Source organism: Sus scrofa, chromosome 2 (genome assembly GCF_054392235.1).
Source record: "Sus scrofa isolate SSC_HxYL_T2T_F1_AM1 chromosome 2, Sscrofa_HxYL_maternal_Yorkshire_Landrace_v2.0, whole genome shotgun sequence".
NCBI lineage: Eukaryota > Metazoa > Chordata > Mammalia > Artiodactyla > Suidae > Sus > Sus scrofa.
Genome location: NC_139384.1, coordinates 12297684 through 12318173, shown reverse-complemented (window position 1 = coordinate 12318173; position 20490 = coordinate 12297684). Strand labels below are relative to the sequence as shown.

Below are 20490 nucleotides of genomic sequence, written 5' to 3'. Positions count from 1 at the left end.
GCCCCCGACCACAGCCCTTTATCTTTTTGGAGGTTGGTGGGGAAGGAAGGTCATTACCAAAACTGTTTCCCACACTGGTTGTTCTGGCCCTATCGCTTCAGGATGGGAGTTTGCAGTGTCCAACCTGTAAGACCATTTATGGGGTGAAGACAGGTACCCAGCCTCCAGGGAAGATGGAGTACCACCTCATCCCCCACTCCCTGCCTGGCCACCCGGACTGCAAAACCATCCGGATCATCTACAGCATCCCCCCTGGCATTCAGGTGAGCTCATCCTTAGCCACCGACCTTTTGCATCTTAGGTGTAAGTGTTTGCAGATGAATGCTTGTTTTTAGTCCATTCAGGCAGCTGGAACAGACTGGGTGACTTAAACCACAGAAGTTTATTTCTCACTCTTCTGGAGGCTGGGCAGTTCAAGTTCAAGGGGCCAGCAGATTCAGTGTCTGGTTCGTAGACTGTCTTCTTCCTGTGTCTTCATGTAACAGAAGGGCTGAGGGAGCTCTCTGTTGTCTCTTTTCTAAGGGCACTAATCCCATTCATTACAGTTTCACCTTCATAACCTATCACCTATCAAAGGTCCCCAACTCCTAATACCATCGTATTGGGGATTAGATTTCAACATATTAATTCTGGAGGGACCCAGACTTTGAACCACAGAATTCCGCCCTAGGCTGCCCCAAATTCATGTCTTTCCAGCACACAAAATACATTTATTCTGTCCCAATGGGTCCCCAAAGTCTTTTTTTCTCTTTTTCTTTGTAGGGCCACACCTGCAGCATATGGAAGTTCCTGGGTTAGGGGTCGAATTGGAGCTGCAGCTGAAGGCCTATGCCAGAGCCACACTAACTCAGGATCTAAGCCGCATCTGTGACCTGCACCACAGCATGTGGCAACGCTGGATCCTTAACCCACTGAGCCAGGCCAGGGATTGAACCCACATCCTCCCAGACACTATGTCAGGTACTTAACCCACCGAGCCCCAGCGGAAACTCCATGGTTCCCAAAGTCTTAACTCGTTCCAGCATCCTCTTTAAAATCGAAGTCCAGTCTTAGCTAAGAATCATCTAAGTTAGATGAAGGTGAGACTCCAGCTGTAATTCATCCTGAGGCATATTCCTCTCCAGCTGTGAACCTATGAAACCAAAACACTTTATGTGGTGGTGTCTCACCAGATCCTGAATCCGCCCACACATGGGTCTTGAACTTCCCAGCCTCCAGAACCATGAAAAATGCACTTCTGTAGTTCCAAAGCCCCCCTGTTGATGGTATTTTGTTACAGCACTGAGTTATAGCAGCAGTGTTATGCTTTGAAAAATCTCCGTCTCTCTCTGGTCTTCCATCTACCAGGACTCACCCTCCCCCATTAACCACCACTGTTCTCTTTTTCTTATGTATCCTTTCTGGCTTCTTTGCGCATTTGCAACAAAGACTGCATCCACTCCTCCCATCTTTACACAAAGGGTGACATGTCAGACTCATTGTTCTGCACCCTGCATTTTCAACCAACAATATGGTCTGTAGATCTTTCCATGTCAGTATAGAGAGAACTTCCTCATTCTTTCTTAGCTTTGCATAATAATCCCTTGTATAAATGCACCATAATTTATATTCGACAGTCTCCATTTGATGGGCATATGAATTGTTTCCAGTCTTTTGCTGCACAACTAATGCTGTAATGAATAACTTTGCATGCATGTGAAGTGTATCCTTAGAATAATTTTCTAGAGGCGGAATTTTTTTAACAGATGGTATTTGCATTTGTAATTTGATACATATTCCTTGACTTTTGTGGGCGCCTCTTTCCTCTTTTGATTCTTTGAAAAACAGTCCTAAGGAATAAACTGAACCATTTTCCTGGCAGTAAGTACAAATGTGTCCCTTCCTTCACTCATTGAAGCTTTTCCTAAACATTCTGAGGTGCTCACTGGATTTATTTATTCAACAAATATTTATTAGTTTATTCTCCGTTCCTCCTTCCTCTTTGCCTTCTTCCATTTTGTCTTTTATTTAACACATTTCAAATGTGGACTGTGGGCCAGGCATGTTCCAGGTGCTAGAGAAACAATGGTGGCTACACAGACACTCCTAGCTCCTGTGAAGTCCTCATTCTAGTAGGATGAAGAAGGCATAAAACAAGGAGATGTAATAGCCTGTAAAATAATTGAATAAAAAATGTGGTTCTTCTTTGAAGAATTTACCAACCAGGCAGGGAAAAATATACATCACTAAGCTATAGAGTAAAAGCGGATGTGCACCACTGATTGAAGCTGTGGGGGAGTTCCCACTGTGGCTCAGTGGTTAACAAACCCAACTAGTCTCCATGAGGACTCGGGTTCAATCCCTGGCCTTGATCGGTGGGTTAAGGATCCGGCGTTGCCATGAACTATGGTGTAGGCCGGCAGCTGAAGCTCCAATTTGACCCCTAGCCTGAGACCCTCCATGTGCTGCGGCCCTAAAAAGACGGAAAAAAAAGTTTAAATAAGACCCAGTCTCATCACATGATAACTCAGAATATCCAGGTTTCAATTAAAAAAAAAAAAAAAAAGCCACGGGAGGCCATGTAGACAAAGGCAACACAAGGCCTTCAAAGTCTGATGGACTTGAGTTCCAATTCCTGGCTGATTCCTCCTGAGCTGGGAATTTGGGACCTTGACCTCTTGACCTTTTACAGGTCTTGACCATTTCTTTATCTGCACAGCCTGGAACCCAATGTGCAAGGGTTTTGTAAAAATGGGGAGTCATGTTTGTCTGCATGCACTGGGTCCCAGGCACAGGACCAAGATGCTCGGTAGCTGGTCCCCATCATTCATGAGTATCTTGCTTGCCATGGTAAGGAAGAGGGGCTCTGTCTGTCTGGGAGGGTCAGAGGAGAGTTTCTGGGGCAGGGGGCTCCCTAGTAGAGGTAAGACGCGAAGAAATGGAGGAATGTATTTTTAGTTGGACACAGCAGAGTTGCAGAGGAGAGAAAGTGGGCCTGTGAGGGCCCATAAGGAAGAGTTTAATTGGGAATAAGATTTGCCAAAGTTGGGGAGGGGGGTTGGGGGAGAGGGAGCATGAGGGATGTGGAAGATCAGGCAGGGAAGGAAGGTTGTAGCCAGGTCAGGGAAGGCCTTGAACACCAGGGCGAGGGCTGTGGACTTTCCGTGCCAGGCTGGGGAGGGTCCCTAAAGGTTGTTGGGCATGCGGTTAGGATGATGGAAACGTGGGTGAATGGAATTATGCTTGAGGAAGCCAGTCTGGCCAAAGAGTGAGGGCTGACCTGATAGACCAATTAGGAGGCAGCACTGCAAACATTCAGCTTCTGGAAAAGAGGCCTGGACAAAGGAGATAGGGTTTCGATGTGGGAGCAAGAGAGACTTCTGGAATGATTCTAGGGCTTCCGGGGACAGATAGGGCCATGAAGGAACATATGGGAGTCCTGAGAAGCAGCCTGTGGCCTTGATAGGAAGTAGAACAGACAGAAGTAGGCAAAGATCTGATGGGGCAACTGCTTCGGAGGAGGCTCTTTTTTTCCCAGGCTCCAGGAGCAAGGACAGAGAGCCTGCACTAGGGTATGGTGGTGCCCACCTGCTGCCTCTGTAGGTGCCCTGGCTGCTCCAGGAAAACCCGAGCTTGTGTCAAAGGCAATGCATCTGGGCACTGTCCTTACAGCCCCTCCGCAGACCTTCCCCAAGTTTCAGTAGCAGGATCCACAGTACCACGACCATCCCTGGAGACTGCAGGGACCACACAGGCTTGGGCTTTGATGAGGCCTGAGAGCCTTTAAGCTCTGCCTTCACTACAGAGAATGATTCTCTGGGGGGAAAACTCTAAGTGGGGCTAGGAAGAGTCGTGACTGCTCAGCTTCGCAGCGTGCGGAGAGCACACAGCCTTGCTGGGCCGGTGCCAGACAGGCATCTGTGTTGGCTGCACAACGGACAAGTCCCAGGCAGGAGAGGAGCAGGCAGGGCCGTGATCAGAATCGGTCTTTGGTTGGACAGCCTGGCTTAGAAACAGCCGTGGCCGTGAGCACATTGTAAATGTGATTTTGTGTGAATATGAGATTCAGAACCATCAGGTCCTGTGTCTCCCAGAAGACGTTGTTACCTCTTTCCATCCCCCTGATCTTTCCTTCTTTGAGACCCCATTGAACCTATCATACCATTCAGTTTGCAACGTGGTAAATGGTCCTGACCCATGCTATTAAAAAAAAACCCAAAAAAACATTTTTTAGATCACATAGTTTTTAAACAATTTTGGAATTGGCATTCCTGATAAGAGAAAATGGAAAATCTATGCGTTCTTGCAGTTTTGTCATTCACTCGCTCGTCCATTTATTCAGCCAGGATACATTTACTGATCTACCGTGGGAGAGCTTGAGCCAGCAACTGCGTGGAATTCTTAATATTGTATTGGCTTCCTCTGGAAGGGATTTTAAAATAGGGTTTCACAAACAGAGGGGGGCAGGGATGCTCAGAAATGATAGAGAAACGTTTGTGTGGGGGGGAAAATACATCCTGCTACTGGGAGGAAATCCCTCATTTTTCATGAGCTTTTCAAATAGGCCTGTAGGAGTTCCTATTGTGGCTCGGTGGTAATGAAACCAACTAGTAGCCCTGAGGATACAGGTTCGATCCCTGGCCTTGTTCAGTGGGTTAAGGATCCAGCGTTGCTGTGAACTGTGGTGTAGGTCACAGATGCGGCTCGGATCCTGCATTGCTGTGGCTGTGGCGTAGTCAGGCAGCTGCAGCTCGGATTGGACCCCTAGCCTGGAAACTTCCGTATGTCGCAAGTGTGGCCCTAAAAAGGAAAAAAAAAAGGCCTGTAGACCATTCTGAACTCTGCTTTGGGGCTACATTCTTCTTCTGCTTCAGTTTCTTTCCCACCCGGTGGCCTGAGATGACTTGCTTAAATAGAGGTATTAGGTGATGACATCATGAAATAAGATTTTTCTGTCGTGAGTGTTTCGATCCAAATTGTTAAACAAGAAAACAGACCAACACCCAGAAGGATAAAGGAGAAAATCCCCAAGAATCATTCAGATAATTCTAAATGGACGGCTCTTGGCTCAGTGCTCAGCAGCACGGGTGTTATTCTGAGTAGTTTAGAGGTTAACAAGTCTGGTGTGGGCTTCAGGAAACCTGGGCTTAAGTTTTGGCAAAGCCATTAACATTACGGAAGTCGTTTAACCTCTGGGGCTGCAATTTTCCTCTTTTGTAAAAAACAAAAGAGCCGGAAACAGATGAGGAGGAGGAGGAGAAGGATAAACAGCTCCTGAGTTCCTGCGTGTGTATAGCAGGCACCAAGCTCACCTAACATTCCTCTTCCTCCCACAAGTGAGAACCCCACATCTTCCTCATTTAAGGAATGGGGAATTAACGCCCCAAGAGAGGGCAGCTCTGGATAACATAGCTGGGAGGTGGCAGCTCCCAGTCCAGGTCCAGGTCCAGGTCCAAGGATTCCAGAATGCATATGTCAAACCACTATACCCCCTGCTGTTTGGTTCTGTTCCCTGTCTAGACTCTTCATCCATCATTCTTGTCATCCTTATTTGACTCACTCCCAGCTGCACACCCCACCCCCACCCCTTCTGATATATTTTGAGTTTGGGGTGGTTTTTTTTTTTTTTAATTTTTATTTTGCATTGGAGTATAGTTGATTTGCAAGGCTGTATTAGTTTTAGGGTAGAGCAAGGTGATTCAGTTATACATACACATACACCCATTCTTTTTCAGAGTCTTTTCCCATATAAGTTATTACAGGAGACTGAGTAGAGTTCCCTGTGCTATACAGTAGGCCTTGTTGAAATCTATTCTGTCCATAGCAATGTGTATCTGTCATTCCAAATTCCTAATTTATCCCTCGCCTGACCTTTCCCCCTTGGTAAGCATAAGTTTGTTTTCAAAGCCTGTGAATCTGTTTCTGTTTTGTAAATAAATTCATTTGTATCATCTTTTTATGTTCCACATATAAGAAATATCAGATGATATTTTTCTGTCTGATTCGTTCACTTAGTATTATAATCTCTAGGTCCATCCATATCATTACAAGTGGCGTTATTTTGTTCTTTTTAATGGCTGTGTAATATTCTATTGTATATATGCACCACATCTTCTCTATCTATTACTCTGTGGATGGACATTTAGGTTGCTTCCTTGTCTTGGGTATTGTAAATAGTGCTGCAGTGAACATTGGGGTACATGTATCTTTTCGAATTATGGCTTTCTCTGGATAGATGCCCAGGAGTGGGATTGCTGGATCATGTGGTAATTCTAATTTCAGTTTTTTTAAGGAACCTCCCTACTGTTCTCCATAGCGGTTATACCAATTTACATTCCCACCAACAGTGTAGGAGGGTTACCTTTTTGCCACACCCACTCCAGCATTCACTGTGTGTGGACTTTTTGATGTTGGCCTGAAACATTTGGAAAAATATCATTTGTTCTTTTTTTTTTTTTTTTTTTCCCTGCTTTCAGGGGCCAGAACACCCAAATCCTGGGAAAAGTTTCAGTGCCCGAGGCTTCCCACGACACTGTTACCTTCCAGACAGTGAGAAAGGGAGAAAGGTAAGAAGTGTAGGGTTGGGAATGTGCTTCTCTGTTAGGGCCCCAAGTTTGCTCCCTGTGATGCGAAAGGGAACTGGGTCCCTCTTCACTCTAGATGTAACCAAGTCATATTCGAGTGTACTAGAGGTAAGAGTGGGTGTGATTCGAATTTTATTTTTACAGGGTGATGGAGGCTGGGCTTTTGACTTTTTGCTTTCCTAGGTTTTACCAGCAGTAAATCATCTATTTTAGCATCCTTCCTCTAGGACTTTGCTGCTTAAGGGCAGATCCTGGGACAGCACCAGAGGCAATACCTAGGTGCTTAACATAAATGCAGAACCTTAGAACTGACTTCACTTTAACAAGATCCCAGGGGATCTGACAGTGCATTAAAGCTTATGAAGCACAGCTTTGGGACAGGGATCTTAATTTGTAGGCTTTTATTTGTTTATTTTTTTTATGAATCCTTTGACTTTTCCCCAAAGAGCAGAGGGAAAAGTCACTGGGTTTCTGCATTCCTAGCAGTTCCTGGTAAAGTGTCAGTGGTTCTCTGAACTCTAAAAGTAGAGTTAGAATTTCATGCTCATTTTCCTGTGGATAAGGCCAGAAGATCATTGGATTTTTTGAAATCTTCTCACATCTCAAAAGGGAAAAAACAAACAAACAAACTGTTGCTTTGTTGGAGAAGAGGTGTGTCTTTGTTAGCTTTCCCTAAATCATGCTGCATAACAAACAGATCTCAGTGGCTTCCTTCAATCAGTGTTTATTTCTCATACACTTTGCCTGTTAGTGGCTGTGGCTTGGTTGCTGCTGGGAGTCAGCGTTCATGTGGCTTCCTATTCTGTGATCCAGGTTGAAGAAGCAGCCCTTCTGTGGTCCATCCTCGCCCCATGGAACGGGGCAGAGGACCAAGAGAGAGTCCAAGCAGAAGTGTTGTACAGTCCCATTAAAGCTGCTCCTAGACACATGTCACTTCTGCTCACCTTTCCTAGGTCCCAGAAAATCAAGGGCAAGCCAGGCCAGGAGCTGATGCACCACCTACAGGGAGGCCCCTTAGGTCTCATGGAAAAAGATGTGGCTCTAGTCTGTCACGGGGCAGGAAACAGTCTGGAACAATAAGAAAATCAATCACATCCTGAAGAAGTGCCCAGTGCAATGTCCCCAGAGAAGGTCTCAAGGCCAGTCCTGATACCTGGTTGCCCTGAACGACCAGGTTCCTACACCTAAGCCCTGGATCCACAGTCCCAACTGCTGGCTAAACATCTTGGCCATCAAGTCCTGCTGTGAAAACTGGAATCTTCTTGCCCAGGTGGCTCATCTGCCTGGCCTTCTTCTTTATGTTAATGATGTGCCCATAACTCCGGAGACCCAAACTGGACACAGGAACCGTCTTGGACTCTGGCTCTAGACCACCATGTCCCTCCCTGCACTGTCCGCTAAACCACTGGAATCTTTTTCTCATCCTGCCACTGCCAATCTGGTTATGTGTCACTGGAATAGTCATCCTCAAACCCTGTTTCTACCATTAGGCGCCTCCACTGAAAAGAAATAAAGTGAGAGAAAACAACATAAAATTGTTAGAACAGCTTTCCCTTCCTTCTTGACAATCTTCTCAGCTTGTTGTCCAGGACCTACTACAGCGTGGGTCTGAGTGGTCCCTCTACTGATTCTTCACCCACATCCTTCACGTCTGCAGTTCCCAGACCCTAGCCGTGGGCTCCTTTGCAGAGCAAGATAATAAGAGCGTGGGCTTTGGAGCCAGACCAACCTGAGTTCAAATCCTGCTTCTGCTATTTACCAGATGTGGGAACTGACATAACAGTTTAGATAAGTCTCAGTGTCCTAATCTATCAAAGAGTGCTGATCATTTCTGTGTGGGCAGGAATTTGAAGAATTAAATGCAGGTAGCATTTGTAAAATACCCAGAGGGGAAGGGAAAAAAAAAAAAAAAAAAGTGGAGTTCCCTGATGGCTCAGCAGATTTGGGATCTGGCCTTTCCTCTGCTATGGCTTGGATCATTGCTGTGATGTGGGTTGAATCCCTGGCCCTGGAACTTCTGCATCGGCAAAAAAATAAAAACAAAAACAAACAAAAAGCCCAATGTGATGGCGGCAATTTTAACTTTTTACGGCCACTCCCAGGATGATATGTATTTATGATGTCTATACGTCCTTCTCTATTACTATACCTCGAATGCTCCCCTATCTCTGAGACTCAGGTCAGAAGGAGCCTCCTATATGAAATCTATACTGATGGCCACCTGAGGGTCAACAGAGGAATGACTGAGACCAGGGACTGCCAAAGGAGGCAGTCCTGAAGTCAAGACACCCCCTCTCCCAGCACGTACTAGTTGTATGACCAAGGCAAGTCTTTTGTCTTCTGAGCCTGTTTCCTTTTCTGCAGAGAAGGGGTACTGAGCACACTGTCTTACTCAGTGACCATTACAAGAGCCAGTCCCTGGCCCTTAGTAAGTAAACACTCAGGAGTTGGTAGCTCTTAGTTTCCATGTCATCTATTCTTATTACTCTTCCTATTAGCATTCCCCACCTCCAGCCCACGCCGAGTTTATAGCAGTTCAGTTTTGAACCCAGTGCATTTTTATCAGGTGCCTTCTTCATGCTGGTCAGGGTATCGGATGTGTGTCTTCGTCAACAAAGATTTTTTTTTTTTTTAATGTAGCTGAATTAGAACATTCTGCAGCAGAGTTCCCATTGTGGCCTCGCAGATTAAGAACCTGACATAGTCTCTGCGAGGATACAAGTTCAATCCTCGGCCTCGCTCCGTGGTTTAAGGATCTGGCGTTGCGACATAGGTCGCAGATGTGGCTTGGATCTGGCATTGCTGTGGCTGTGGCGTGGGCCGGCAGCTGCAGCTCGGATTCAACTCCTAGCCTGGGACCTTCCATATGCTGCAGGAGTGGCCGTAAAAAGAAAAAGAAAAGGAAAAAAAAAAAGAATATTCAGCAAGCTCTGACACTTCTCTGAGCCTCACCTATAAAGTAGAGATGATAATATAAAATTGAGACGATAACGTAACATAGAGACGATAATAGTACCTGCCAGACCTGCCCCAAAGGGTGGCCGTGAGGGCCAGATGGGAAAAATATATATGAAATAGCCTGAAAGAGGTCAAAGCACTTCCACCATGTCCCCGGACAAATAGTCCGCTCCTTTGGCTGTGGGTAAATTAATGTTTTGGTGGTGGCGGTGGTGGAGGACACAGCTCAGAAAACCTCAGGTGGGAAGTGCCTTGAATTCTTAGATCGTCGCTTTTAACATGCAGCTATGACACGGGTCCCTAACATCTGTTTAGAGGAGCCAGGCACTACGGCAAAAGTACTTTTGCCGGAGTGCCCTCTAAGAGGCTCACGACCTTTAGAGGTAACTTGTACCATTGCCATTTTATAAGGAAATGAAAGCTCAGAGCGGTGATTTGCCTGGTTCAGGGTCACATAGTTAGACGGTGACAGAGTCAGGACTTAACTTGCAGGTCCCTGACTCCACTTCCACGTCCTTTTCTATTCACAGTGCCGCTTAGGGCATCACGATGCAGGAAGGGCCAGGACTCCTGGGAGGACGCTCTACTGTCCCAGGGATGGCCTTTGAGCCACGCTGGCTGCCTGCCTCTGATCTCCTGCCTTTTGCCTTAGGTCCTGAAGCTGCTGCTTGTGGCCTGGGATCGCCGCCTCATCTTTGCCATCGGGACCTCCAGCACCACGGGCGAGTCAGATACCGTCATCTGGAATGAGGTCCATCACAAGACAGAGTTTGGCTCTAATCTCACTGGTCACGGCTACCCAGATGCCAATTACCTGGATAATGTGCTGGCTGAACTGGCTGCCCAGGGCATTTCGGAGGACAGTGCCGCCCAGGAGAAGGACTGAGCTGGAGGGGCCTTGGGCATGGGAGGCGGCACCATGGGGACCACCAAGCAGGAAGTGGGGAGAGTCAAGGCGAAAGCCGGGTGCCGGGCCCTCCCGACTCCCTCGTCCCGCCTCTGGTCCTGTCTGCACCCCCATCCCTCCCAGCCCCAGAGGGGAGCCCAGAGTGAGTAGCGATGTCATTCACAAACTTCATCCAACACCAAAGGGACGCGGGATGAGCGCCATCCGTGGTCTGTTCCCACGGCGTTTTTGGTGCTGGGTAGGCCAGAGCCCCCCTCAGCTCCCTCAGTAAGGGCACAGCCAGCACACTCAGGGGGTGGGCACCCCATACCCTGGCCTTGTGAAGCCTGAGGGTCATGCCTCCATTGGCTTCTTGCTGCTTCCGCTTTGAGAGCGGAGTCCTCGCTTTCCTCTCCTCCCCTGGAGGTGAGGAGCGCTCACTGTGCAAGACTAGGGGGGCCAGGGGGTGAATCGGGAACTGCTGTGACATCAGAAATGGATGCCTTGGTGTAGAGCCAGGAAGCACTTCTTGCCGAGAGGGTCAGGGAGGCACAGGCTTCCGGGAACAGACCCGGCTTTTGTCATTGTCCTGACTTCTCTGGGCCCTCCCTCCCTCCCTCCTCACACCTTTGGCCTGTCCAGAGGGCACCTGGTTCTCTTGTGTGGAGGGGCGGACTCCGGGATTCCTCTGTGGGGCACAACCCCACGGTGTCTCCAGTCCCTCTCTAATCAGACCAGAGCCTGCATCCCACTTAGCATCTTGGCCGTCCTCAGGGACAGGGACCCACAGCCTTCTTCCCAGCTCATCCCAGACCAGCTCGAAGATTCCATGAGTTTCATCAAGTCACTGTGAGTGGAGCCCAGGGTGGGCTCTGTGCCATCTGTGTACGTGCATATGTGTGTGTGCGCATGCATGTGTGTGTGTGTGTGTGTGTGTGTGTGTGCGTGCGTGCACACACCACTGGGCCAGGTTGGTAGAGTGCCCCCTTATGTTCTCACACTCTGTCTTGCAAGATGTCCGAGCCCGGTTCTGATGGGGATGGGACGGGCAGGCCATGGTCCCCTGATGTGCCTCACCCTTTGTCAACCCATCCCATAGTAAACTTGGACCCAGACGGAGGCAGAACTGTGCTTGGGGAGATGTGTTAGGTGAGGACTGCACTGACCCCTGGGTATGAATCTTTCACGACGGGAATCTGAGGGGGTTCCCTAGTGGTTCAGTGGGTTAAGGATCCTGTGTTGTCAATGCTGTGGTGTGAGTTCGATCCCTGGCCCGGGAACTTCTGCACGTCGCCAGTGCAGTCAAACACAAAAACAAAAAGATGATGGGCTCTGAGCCAGCTTCCATCCAGTCTTGCACTGAAGGCCTCAGTCTGCCTCCCTGATCATTTGCTGATCAGAGCCCAGAGGTGGTGCTGGGCCCCCCATCTCCCTCCTCCATCACAGGCTGCCCCAGAGCGTGAGGGAGACTCCAGCTCATGCCCAGCAGGGTTGGGATGACATCAGGGTGCAGTCCCACCTGCATCTGGGTTGTGTCCCAAGACCTGTTGATCTCCTCCCCAACATTCCCTTCAGCTCCCATTCAGGAAGGAATTGGGTGTTGGGGAGGAGAGAATGGGGATCAAGAAGGGAAACCCACCCCCCCTTTGAAAGTGGGTTCTTTGAACTATGTGTTTGGGGGAAGTTCCTCTGGATACTAAGTTGAATTTATATACCTCATGTTTGGGGGGGTTGACGTATATATATGCATATATATTTCATAGTATTTGGAAGGTTTTCAATGCTAGAAAAATGGAAACAAAAGAACCTTCAAAAATGGTACTTAAGTGAGAAGTGGAAGCCAAGCTCTTTTGAGAGCGGGCTCCGAGCTGCTTGCTCTTAGGCCGGCAGCTATTTTGACGATAGCGTGGCCAGGGGATTCATCTGAGTCCCCACCGCCCCCAGCCCCTGGGGCAGGCTGGTGTTGAGCCCTTCCTCCTTGTCCAGATGGCTGTAGGGACATTACTTGGCTCCAGCAGAGGGAGCTCCAGCAGGAGGAATTGTTCCTGTCGTTTTAATTCCAGTCTCTCCCACCAGTCCTTTTATCTCACCTGCCGACCCAGAGATAGGTCCCAAGTTCACCACACCATGAACTTGGGGCAGTTTCCTGCCACAGTCGGGAAGGAAACATCTGAACTCAGTGGAAGAGACATCCCTGCAGGTTTAACGTCACGTGCGTGCCCTTTGCCAGGCTACCTTGTGCCAGAGATGAGCCTCATTATGAGCCTGGTACCATCCCCACCTTCATTCAGCATCCCTGTCAAGTGCCCACTGGGCTCCTCACCCATTGTCAGAGGGGGGCAGTGCAGATTGAGGGTTGGTGGGCAGAGAGCTGTGTGGTAGGAGGTAGGGAAAGAAAATGCTTTGACAACAGCAGTGGGTGGTGGGAGAGGCTGATTTCCCTGGAGCTGGGTGGGGGAACATGATTTCCCCGGGTGGAAGAAGGTGTGGGTGGGGAAGGGGATTCCTGAGAGCAGAAGGAAGAGGATACTGGGGGCAGGTAGTGTGCCGGGGGCAATACCACTTTCAGAGTCGTCTTCTCACCTTAAGCCTTCCCCCCCAGGATGCTGACGGTGTCTGTGCCCCACGTCTCTTCCTCTCCGAGGATGCCCAGCAGGGGCTACCTCATCCTCATGCTGCTCTTGTGGGACATTCTGGGCAGAAGGAATCTTTGCATTTCCTTTCTAACACTGTGCCAGGCAAGGGGGTGGGGGCATCCCTTTGCCCTGTCCCGTGCCAATCTGGAAAGGTACAGTCTCGGGTTCCGTGAGAACCCCGCCAGCAGAGGCCCTGTGTATCCATCACTTTGACTCGGGAGGTTCTCCCACTGGAAGCCCTGCTGTGTTCCCTGCCCCATGCAGGTGCAGGGAATTCCATGCCTTTCCTTTCATCGTCTTAGCACCAGCAGCCTAGTTTCTCCCTTCCTGAGTCTCCAGGGAGGACACATGGGATTGGAGACAAACCTTGTTATATGCTCATCCCTTAAAAGATGAATCGTGTACATGTATTTGCGTGTGCCTTTGTGTTTTCATCCCCCTCTCCCCCTTTTGTAAAGCTTGGACTTCTCTGTGGTTTTATATTCAGTCAAAAGTACTGGTCCTGGTATTGCACTGTTGTGGGCATGAGAGGATTGGGGAAAGGTCCCGTGTGGTACAAGAAAGGGCCCTGTCCTCTTGCCTGTGGTCACTGGCATTGATGGGGAGGGGGGAGGGGTCGGGAGAGGGCAGGCGAAGGTCCTATTATAAATCCTTGTAACTGGTGTGAAGTCCTTGGTGTTGCTCTGTGAGAGGACATCGCCACCTGGTGCTCATGACGTGTATGTGCAGAACAATAAATGGCAAGTGAACAACCACAAATTGCCGTTTTGGTTTTTTTTTCCATCTGCTTTCTGCAGACCAGAGCACCTACGTGTGAGGTATTTGGGGTACCTCCCCGGGTCTGTCAGCAACTGCAAGCCCTTCCACTGAATGGGGGAGTCCTTTTCTAATTTTTTTCACAGCTCTCCTACCCACATCCTTGGCCAAATAACCCAGGCTTGACTTCTTGTTCCTCTGCAGACACAGATCACGAGGGGAAGTGAGAAAGTGAAACTGTGGGGAAGGACCTCTTAAACTCCACGAACGTTTGCTTCTTAAAGTTCCCTTCACCCAACTACAACATCGTGTATGTTCAAATTGTTTACAGTTGGTGGTTTTTCAAATACAAGTTTAGTATTGATTCTCCCGATACCAATGAGAACACAAAAATAAAATGCCATTGCACAGCCACCTCTGTCACCCACATGTGTCTCTATTTCTGACAGCCCATAGAGTGTAGTGTTCCTTGAAAGCCTGGGTTCGTCTTTCCACAGACGGCCCCCTAAGCTGGCCAGTGAGGAAAACAGGACTGGAAAAGCAGAGCCTGAGAACCCCCCACCCGGGTTCTGACTTTGTAAAGTGACTTGATGAATGTAAACCACAGACCCCCATGTTCTGATTTTCTGTGGATGAACAGTCGGACAATGTTCTTTGAGGACAGGTTTTAATGCATATTCATGTGCAGCATTGTTTAGAAATGTAAGTTTGTGAAGAACCTTTGGTTGGCAGTTAGTGCATTAAAAGGCTGGGAGCCTCTGGCTGTACTTTGTCTCTCTGACTCAGTAACCTTCAGAGAATTCATGGAGAAGTCTGTATTGGCAGGAAAGGGGTTAGCCTGGCTGAAACATACCCACAGAACGCCCAGAAGTTTAGGAGAGCTTTTTAATGCTTCAGAAGCAGGGGTAGAGGAGGTAAAGACCAGAGTCCCTAGCTGAAGGCAGGGCTCCAGTTCTGTGACTCACTTCTCTGTATCAGAGTGGCAGATAATCCTCTCCCAAATTCTCACAGGCTGGCACCCTTCAAGCTCCTCTGAAGGAGGACCTGGTATAACATTTTTGATCTCAAATATTTAATGAGGAAAGGACAAATTCTCCTTCATTAAAGATGACTCACTGATGACATTTGACTTAGTGAATAAATGTATAACTTCTTTGGCCGTGCCTATGGCATATGGAAGTTCCTGGGCCAGGGGTCGAACCCCTGCCACAGCAGTAACCCAAGCTGTGCAGTCACAATGCCAGATCCCACAAGGGAACACCAAGAAATATGTAACTTAAAAAAAAATTGAGGAAGAACACTAATAGGCTCACCCTAATAATTACAATTAGGTGAGACTGTTACTTAAATTGGTCAAAGCCTCATATGTCAAGGAACAATCATGCATCCTTCTAGATGGCCCAGGAAAGTCAGCCTGGCACTGTAATAAATGGACCACAAATGACGTTGGATGCCTTTTTTGTTTCATTTAAAAACATTGCTTTGATCATGTCAGCCTCCTGTCTGCTGGGAAAAAAAATAAAGACAAGGTAATAATCGGTGTTTTCTGCTCTTTTTATGTCTTAGGGAGGAGCTGATACTCAGGTATGTGTTTCCTTTGACTTCTTGTATTTTTCCTTGTCTCCTACCCCAGAAAAAGTCTTCTTGTTGGAATGTGGGGTGTGTATGTGTGTGTGCGTGTGTGTTGGGGCGTGGGTGCCTATGATGGGGGATGGGAAGAGGGATGGCCATCCCTGGAAGAGTAAGGGATTGCGCCTTGGTAACAGAACATGCAGTGATAATGCTTGATCGATCCAAACCTACAGCTCCTTTCTTGGCCCCATTTCTGACGAGTTAAGAGGATGAAACCAGGGAGTTGGCTGTGGGTAAGAATTCCAGTTCCCCATGAGCCCTAGAATCTTTTCCAGCTTTCATCCTTCCTTCATTCACTCCTCGTCTCCCAATTATCTCTTCTCCCTTGACGTTTTAATTGAAGTTTATATCTTAAAATATTTCCTGAGGACTTTGTGACACTGGCCTGAAGTCCAAGGGTGGCCTGGTCTACGTAAGTCTGGATTGTGGGGAAGTTGGAAAACGTGTGCTTGGTACAGGCACCTCTCTCTGTTCAGATGCCGTGGTGGGGATGACCCAGAGGAAATGAAACATGCCATCAACAGGAGCCTGCAGAGCTGAAAAGCAGTAGCCAACCAGGACATCTGGGGGCTTTGTCCGCCTCTAGGAGCATGAAATCCAGACAGCTTTAAATAAACACAAAATAGTGGGAGGGTAACCCTTAATGGAAGGAAGTCTTACAGCTCATGAATTGGAGTCCATGGCTGATCTCCGATTAAATGCATCATCTCCGAATTCAAATGTTAACATCCTCCCTTGCTTCTTTATACACATAAGCATTCAGGTGAAGATACTTGATGAGGCACATAGAGAAAAGACACCACCCTCATGCTTTAGGCCCTAGGATGATGTTTGCTTAAGAAAAAAAAAAATCACCACCACTACCCAACCCTTCCCCCAACCTGGTCCACGTAGCTCTGTTCATTTCTTAGCCCAGAGACCTAAGAAAGTCACAAAGTTGTACCTGCTTTTGGTTGCACTTAGGAAGGCAGACGTGAAGAAAGGAAAATGAAAGACACACGTGATGGGCTGGCTGGAGATGAGAGCATCTGTTTCCAGGGAGGACCTAGGCTGGACTCTGCTCCTGCCCTTGGTCAAGGGCGTCTCCAGTCACTGCAGCACCTGGAACCAAACTCTGCCTCTCATCCTGGACTGCCTGGTAGCCCCTGTTCTTGTACTTCCGGGTGCCATAGATGGCCAGGGCGATGACAGCTGCCAGGACGGTGGTGACCCCCAGTGTGACCCCAGCTGCTGCTCCTCCAGACAGGGCACTGCCATCCCCATGGATGACCTTCATGGCCCTGCGAAGCTCCAGTGGCTCTCCCAGCTTCCACCGGTGCGTCTGGGGATCTTTAATCCAGGAGCTGGCAGTCTCAGTATTTGTCACCATGACAGTGTTGGTGGCAGCCTGACTCATGAGGGGTGGTCGGGTGTAAGGTGGAAGCCTGGCAGGAGGTAGAAACCCTCCTGTAAAAAGCCCAGACTTGACACAGTAAGATACTTGGCACCCATCACTGATGAGGGCTAGGTGTTGGCTGAAACCCCCCGGACACTTTTTTAGAGAAGGCGCCCCTAAATCTCCAGATATGGCAGGATCCACCAGGGGGTTCCCGACCACACAGCTAAAGAACCCGCCAAAAGGGACTGAAAACTGGAATCCCAACTCGTAGTCCTGCGAGGCACATATCTTGAGGTTCTCAAAAAGTCTCAAGGGAAAATAGCCAGCTGGACACGACTGTGCGTTTGTCAAAGGGTTGATGCTCTTACTGCTGAAGAGGCCCCCAAAAAGTAGCCCTGAGTTTTCTGACACTTGGACACTGGCCACACACCAAAAAGCCCTAAACTCAGCCTTGGCCACCCGGAACACATCTTCACACACCGTCTTGCAGAAAATGAGGAGAGTGCACTTCTGTGAACACTCCAGGCGGTTGTAACCCTCCTCATGGGTCTGGGTCAGCAGGTGGATGGGGGAGTAGCCAGAAGGGCAGGAGAAATCACCTGTGAGTGGATTCTTCTGCTCCAAGTTTTGGCAGAGTTGGACAAACTCATTCCCTGAGAGCTGGGTGCATTGCTGATAAACTCCACCAAAGGAGAAATTGGTCATTTTCCCCTCACAGGAGCCATCATCCACGTTGGCTTGGAAATTGAAGTTAGGCGAGTTGAGATCTGTGCAGCCAGGGTAGGTGTTGAAGGTGTAATAGCGTCTCACAGCTGTCTCCACCGTCTTTGACAGCTTTTTCACCAAGGGCCCTGGCAAGTCAGGCAGCCTGTCGGGGTTGATGAAGAAATGCAGAGGCAGGCCAGCACGGTCCACGGCCACCAGGTGGTTGGTGATGCCCTGCTGCCAGGCCTGGAGGGTGATGCCTGGGTAAAAAGGGAGCCCTCCGATGCTTTGCACCCTGGAGTTGGTTCGGTTGGAGAGGTAGTTCTTGGTGAAGTCATTCTGGGAGATGTAGCTCTCCTCAAGTTTGAAGTTCACGATGTTTAGGAAGGTGATTCCAGCAGATGAAGTCACAGCACTGTGGCTGCTCTGGCTGTTCTGGAGGAAGGAGGATCTGATGTGGTCCTCCTGAATGAGAGTAGCGCCCGCATCCACACTGGTGATGACATGGGTACCATAGTTGAGGACCAGGAGTTCCGCCAAGTAGGTGGCCATCCGTGTCTGGTTGTTCTCCAGACGTTCAGAGATGTCCATGAGCTCCTTTTTAAACCCCCAGCTTAGTTCTGCATCTGGGTTGATTTTGACCGTGTAGACCAGGTTTCTTAGCTGAACCTGGGTAGTCACAGCTTGATCCTTCACCTGGAGGCTCTTTATCCTCTGGAACTCAGGTGAGAACTTGCCATTGACTTTGGAAAAAAGAGAGAGCTCCATGTTGATGGAGTAAGAGGTGGTGCTCTGGTAATTGACCCAGGACTCAAGGATTTTTGAGTTCATCTCCAGGTTGCTCTGTTTCTGGGGAATGGTGAAGATCTCGTCAGGGACAATGTACTGTCCATCCTCTGTGGTCTTGCAGTGGGTGTACGTCAGGTCCATCACCCGTCCCATGTCCACATTCCGAAGATTATCCCAGCCACCTCCTGGTAGGACTTCCAGGACAGGTAGTTTTAAGGCATTCTTGCATTTTTGAAATCCAGCCTCAGCTGCCTCTCCCAGAGATGTGTCCGTTTTAGCCCACACTGCCACTGCCCAGATAAGGATGGCACCCCTGAAGCCGTTCATGGCTCAGACAGCCCCAGCCTGTCACGTCAGCCCTCAGCAACAGCCAGCGAGCTCTGTGCAGACTGAACTGCTTGGAAAGAAAGTCGTTGCTGAAACAAAAAGTTCAGCAGTTCTAAAGCCACTGGTTCCTCTTTAGGCTAGTCTAATCGCAAATGGGGAAATGAGAGTGAGTTGGAATACGAAGGTCCATCGATGTGTTGAAGAGCATTGTATTCTACTACATATGCGAATGCAGCCCCATATCCATAATCCTGAACTTCCCAGAGGTTCCCTACTTCCTTCAGCCCCAAGCTGGCTACTCTGCAGCAGTAGTGGACACTTAGAAAAAGTACAACCCCATGCTTTACTCTTAACTCCATGTGAGATTTCTGGCTTTGAAAGAAAGCTTGGATTTTGCTTTTTTTTGGTTCACTCTCTTGATATTTCAAATTTTCCCTACCTCCTCTCTCCTGGGACTTCAATACCAGTTTCCTTTTCCTGTGTGTAGGGGTTGGCAATAAGTTGGTGCCTATACCTTTCATTGTTTCATTCCATTGTTAAGTTCGTGTAACCAGCATAGGTGCATCAAAATGAATGTAGCTCTTCATGACTCAAGTTTTCTAAGGTAACAGCTCATTTGTTATATCATTAGGAGAAGAAAATTTCATGACTTTGCTTTTGTGTGCTAATGCTAAATCAGTGTAGGAAACTGCACGATTTAGAACAGTGTTTCTAGGCCATTGATCGAGAAACAGGCTTAACTGAAGCCCGGCTCTGTCAACTCTTTGGGACAACTCATACATTGAGTGGTACCCAGGGAATCCATAGGAGTTCACGGAAGCTCTCAATTGCACCCTCATGGTTCCCCAAATCATACCATGAACCAGAGGGAGTGCTGAGCCTGAAAAGATCACGTTTGAATTCACAGGCAACCTGTATGCATTCTGAAAAGGTTTCAAGGAATTGTATTATAGCACATTATCACTGATGCAGCTGACAAGTGTGTGCAGAAATAATGAGGCCAGTTTCCCAGCTTCACAGGCAGAGCATCACTAATTATTCATAAAACCCTGATGGTGTTCCGAAAATCCAGAAATACCATATTCTGGGTCTATTCGTGCCTCAGTTATCATGCTCTGGGGAATTCATTTGCACTCAAGGGGGATTAATTAATGAACCAGTATCTGTTTTATATTTGGCTAGAGAAGCAAGCCTCTATGCAGGATGTCCTGGTTAATTTGTAAATCATTTAGCTATAAGTGTATAGCTCAGTAGAATGATCCTAGAATGAGAAAAATTAGAGTTGAATACCTTGCATATTTCCAAAAAGTCTGTTGAAATATCCACATACTTCCCTTCAAACTATTTCAGGGCTAGTTCATCAGAATCAGACAACTCTTACTGTTTCGGAGACTTACTGACAATTTCTTACTTTTTGCTTTTTTTTTTAATAGATTGTGATGAGACCTCATTCTGATTTAATGAGAATGCAAGCAAAGTAAATATAGATAAATCTATATTCAAGTGTTCCTATATCTCTAAACACCTGGCCATTGTCTTTGGGGGACGCCGGTAACAGTTTTCCTCTTTATTTTTATCGTAGCAAAAAATTGAAAATAGCTAAAAGAGCCAACAAGAGTGAAATTATATCTCATCCATAAGACAATTATTCGGCAGACATCCTAATTATATATTCAAAAGATTTTAATAACAAAGAAGATTCTTCAGCCATAATGTTAAGTGACAAAAGCATGATATACATTCAAGATGACCTCAGCTATGTACAAACATAATCAGGGGACCAGCCCATTGATGGCAATTATATCTAGTTGGTAGGCGTTATGAATTATTTAATTTTTTTCTTTTTTTCTTTGTTTGTTG

General features: G+C 47.9%; 2 protein-coding genes across 11 annotated transcripts in view; one reads left to right on the top strand and one right to left on the bottom strand.

Annotated features, from left to right (window-relative positions):
• DTX4 (deltex E3 ubiquitin ligase 4) overlaps window positions 1-13802 on the top strand; it is a 38843-nt gene extending 25041 nt beyond the window's left edge. For 8 of the 10 annotated variants that reach the window (XM_085011047.1, XM_085011042.1, XM_013994298.3 and 5 more), the window contains 3 exons: window positions 102-263; window positions 6456-6545; window positions 10174-13802. In XM_085011047.1, coding sequence (XP_084867173.1) covers window positions 102-263; window positions 6456-6545; window positions 10174-10407 — 486 coding nt within the window. In that variant the 3' untranslated portion in view covers window positions 10408-13802. Of the gene's footprint in view, window positions 1-101; window positions 831-4669; window positions 6546-7516; window positions 8099-10173 lie in introns of those variants that run through there. The other 2 variants (XM_085011046.1, XR_014836953.1) reach the window with 2 other exon arrangements.
• A 2630-nt stretch (window positions 13803-16432) lies between these two features.
• On the bottom strand, window positions 16433-18724 carry MPEG1 (macrophage expressed 1). The gene is given in 1 exon segment (NM_001267892.1): window positions 16433-18724. A coding segment is annotated over 1 exon segment (2154 nt). The 5' UTR covers window positions 18631-18724; the 3' UTR covers window positions 16433-16476.
• Between the last annotated feature and the right edge of the window lie 1766 nt (window positions 18725-20490).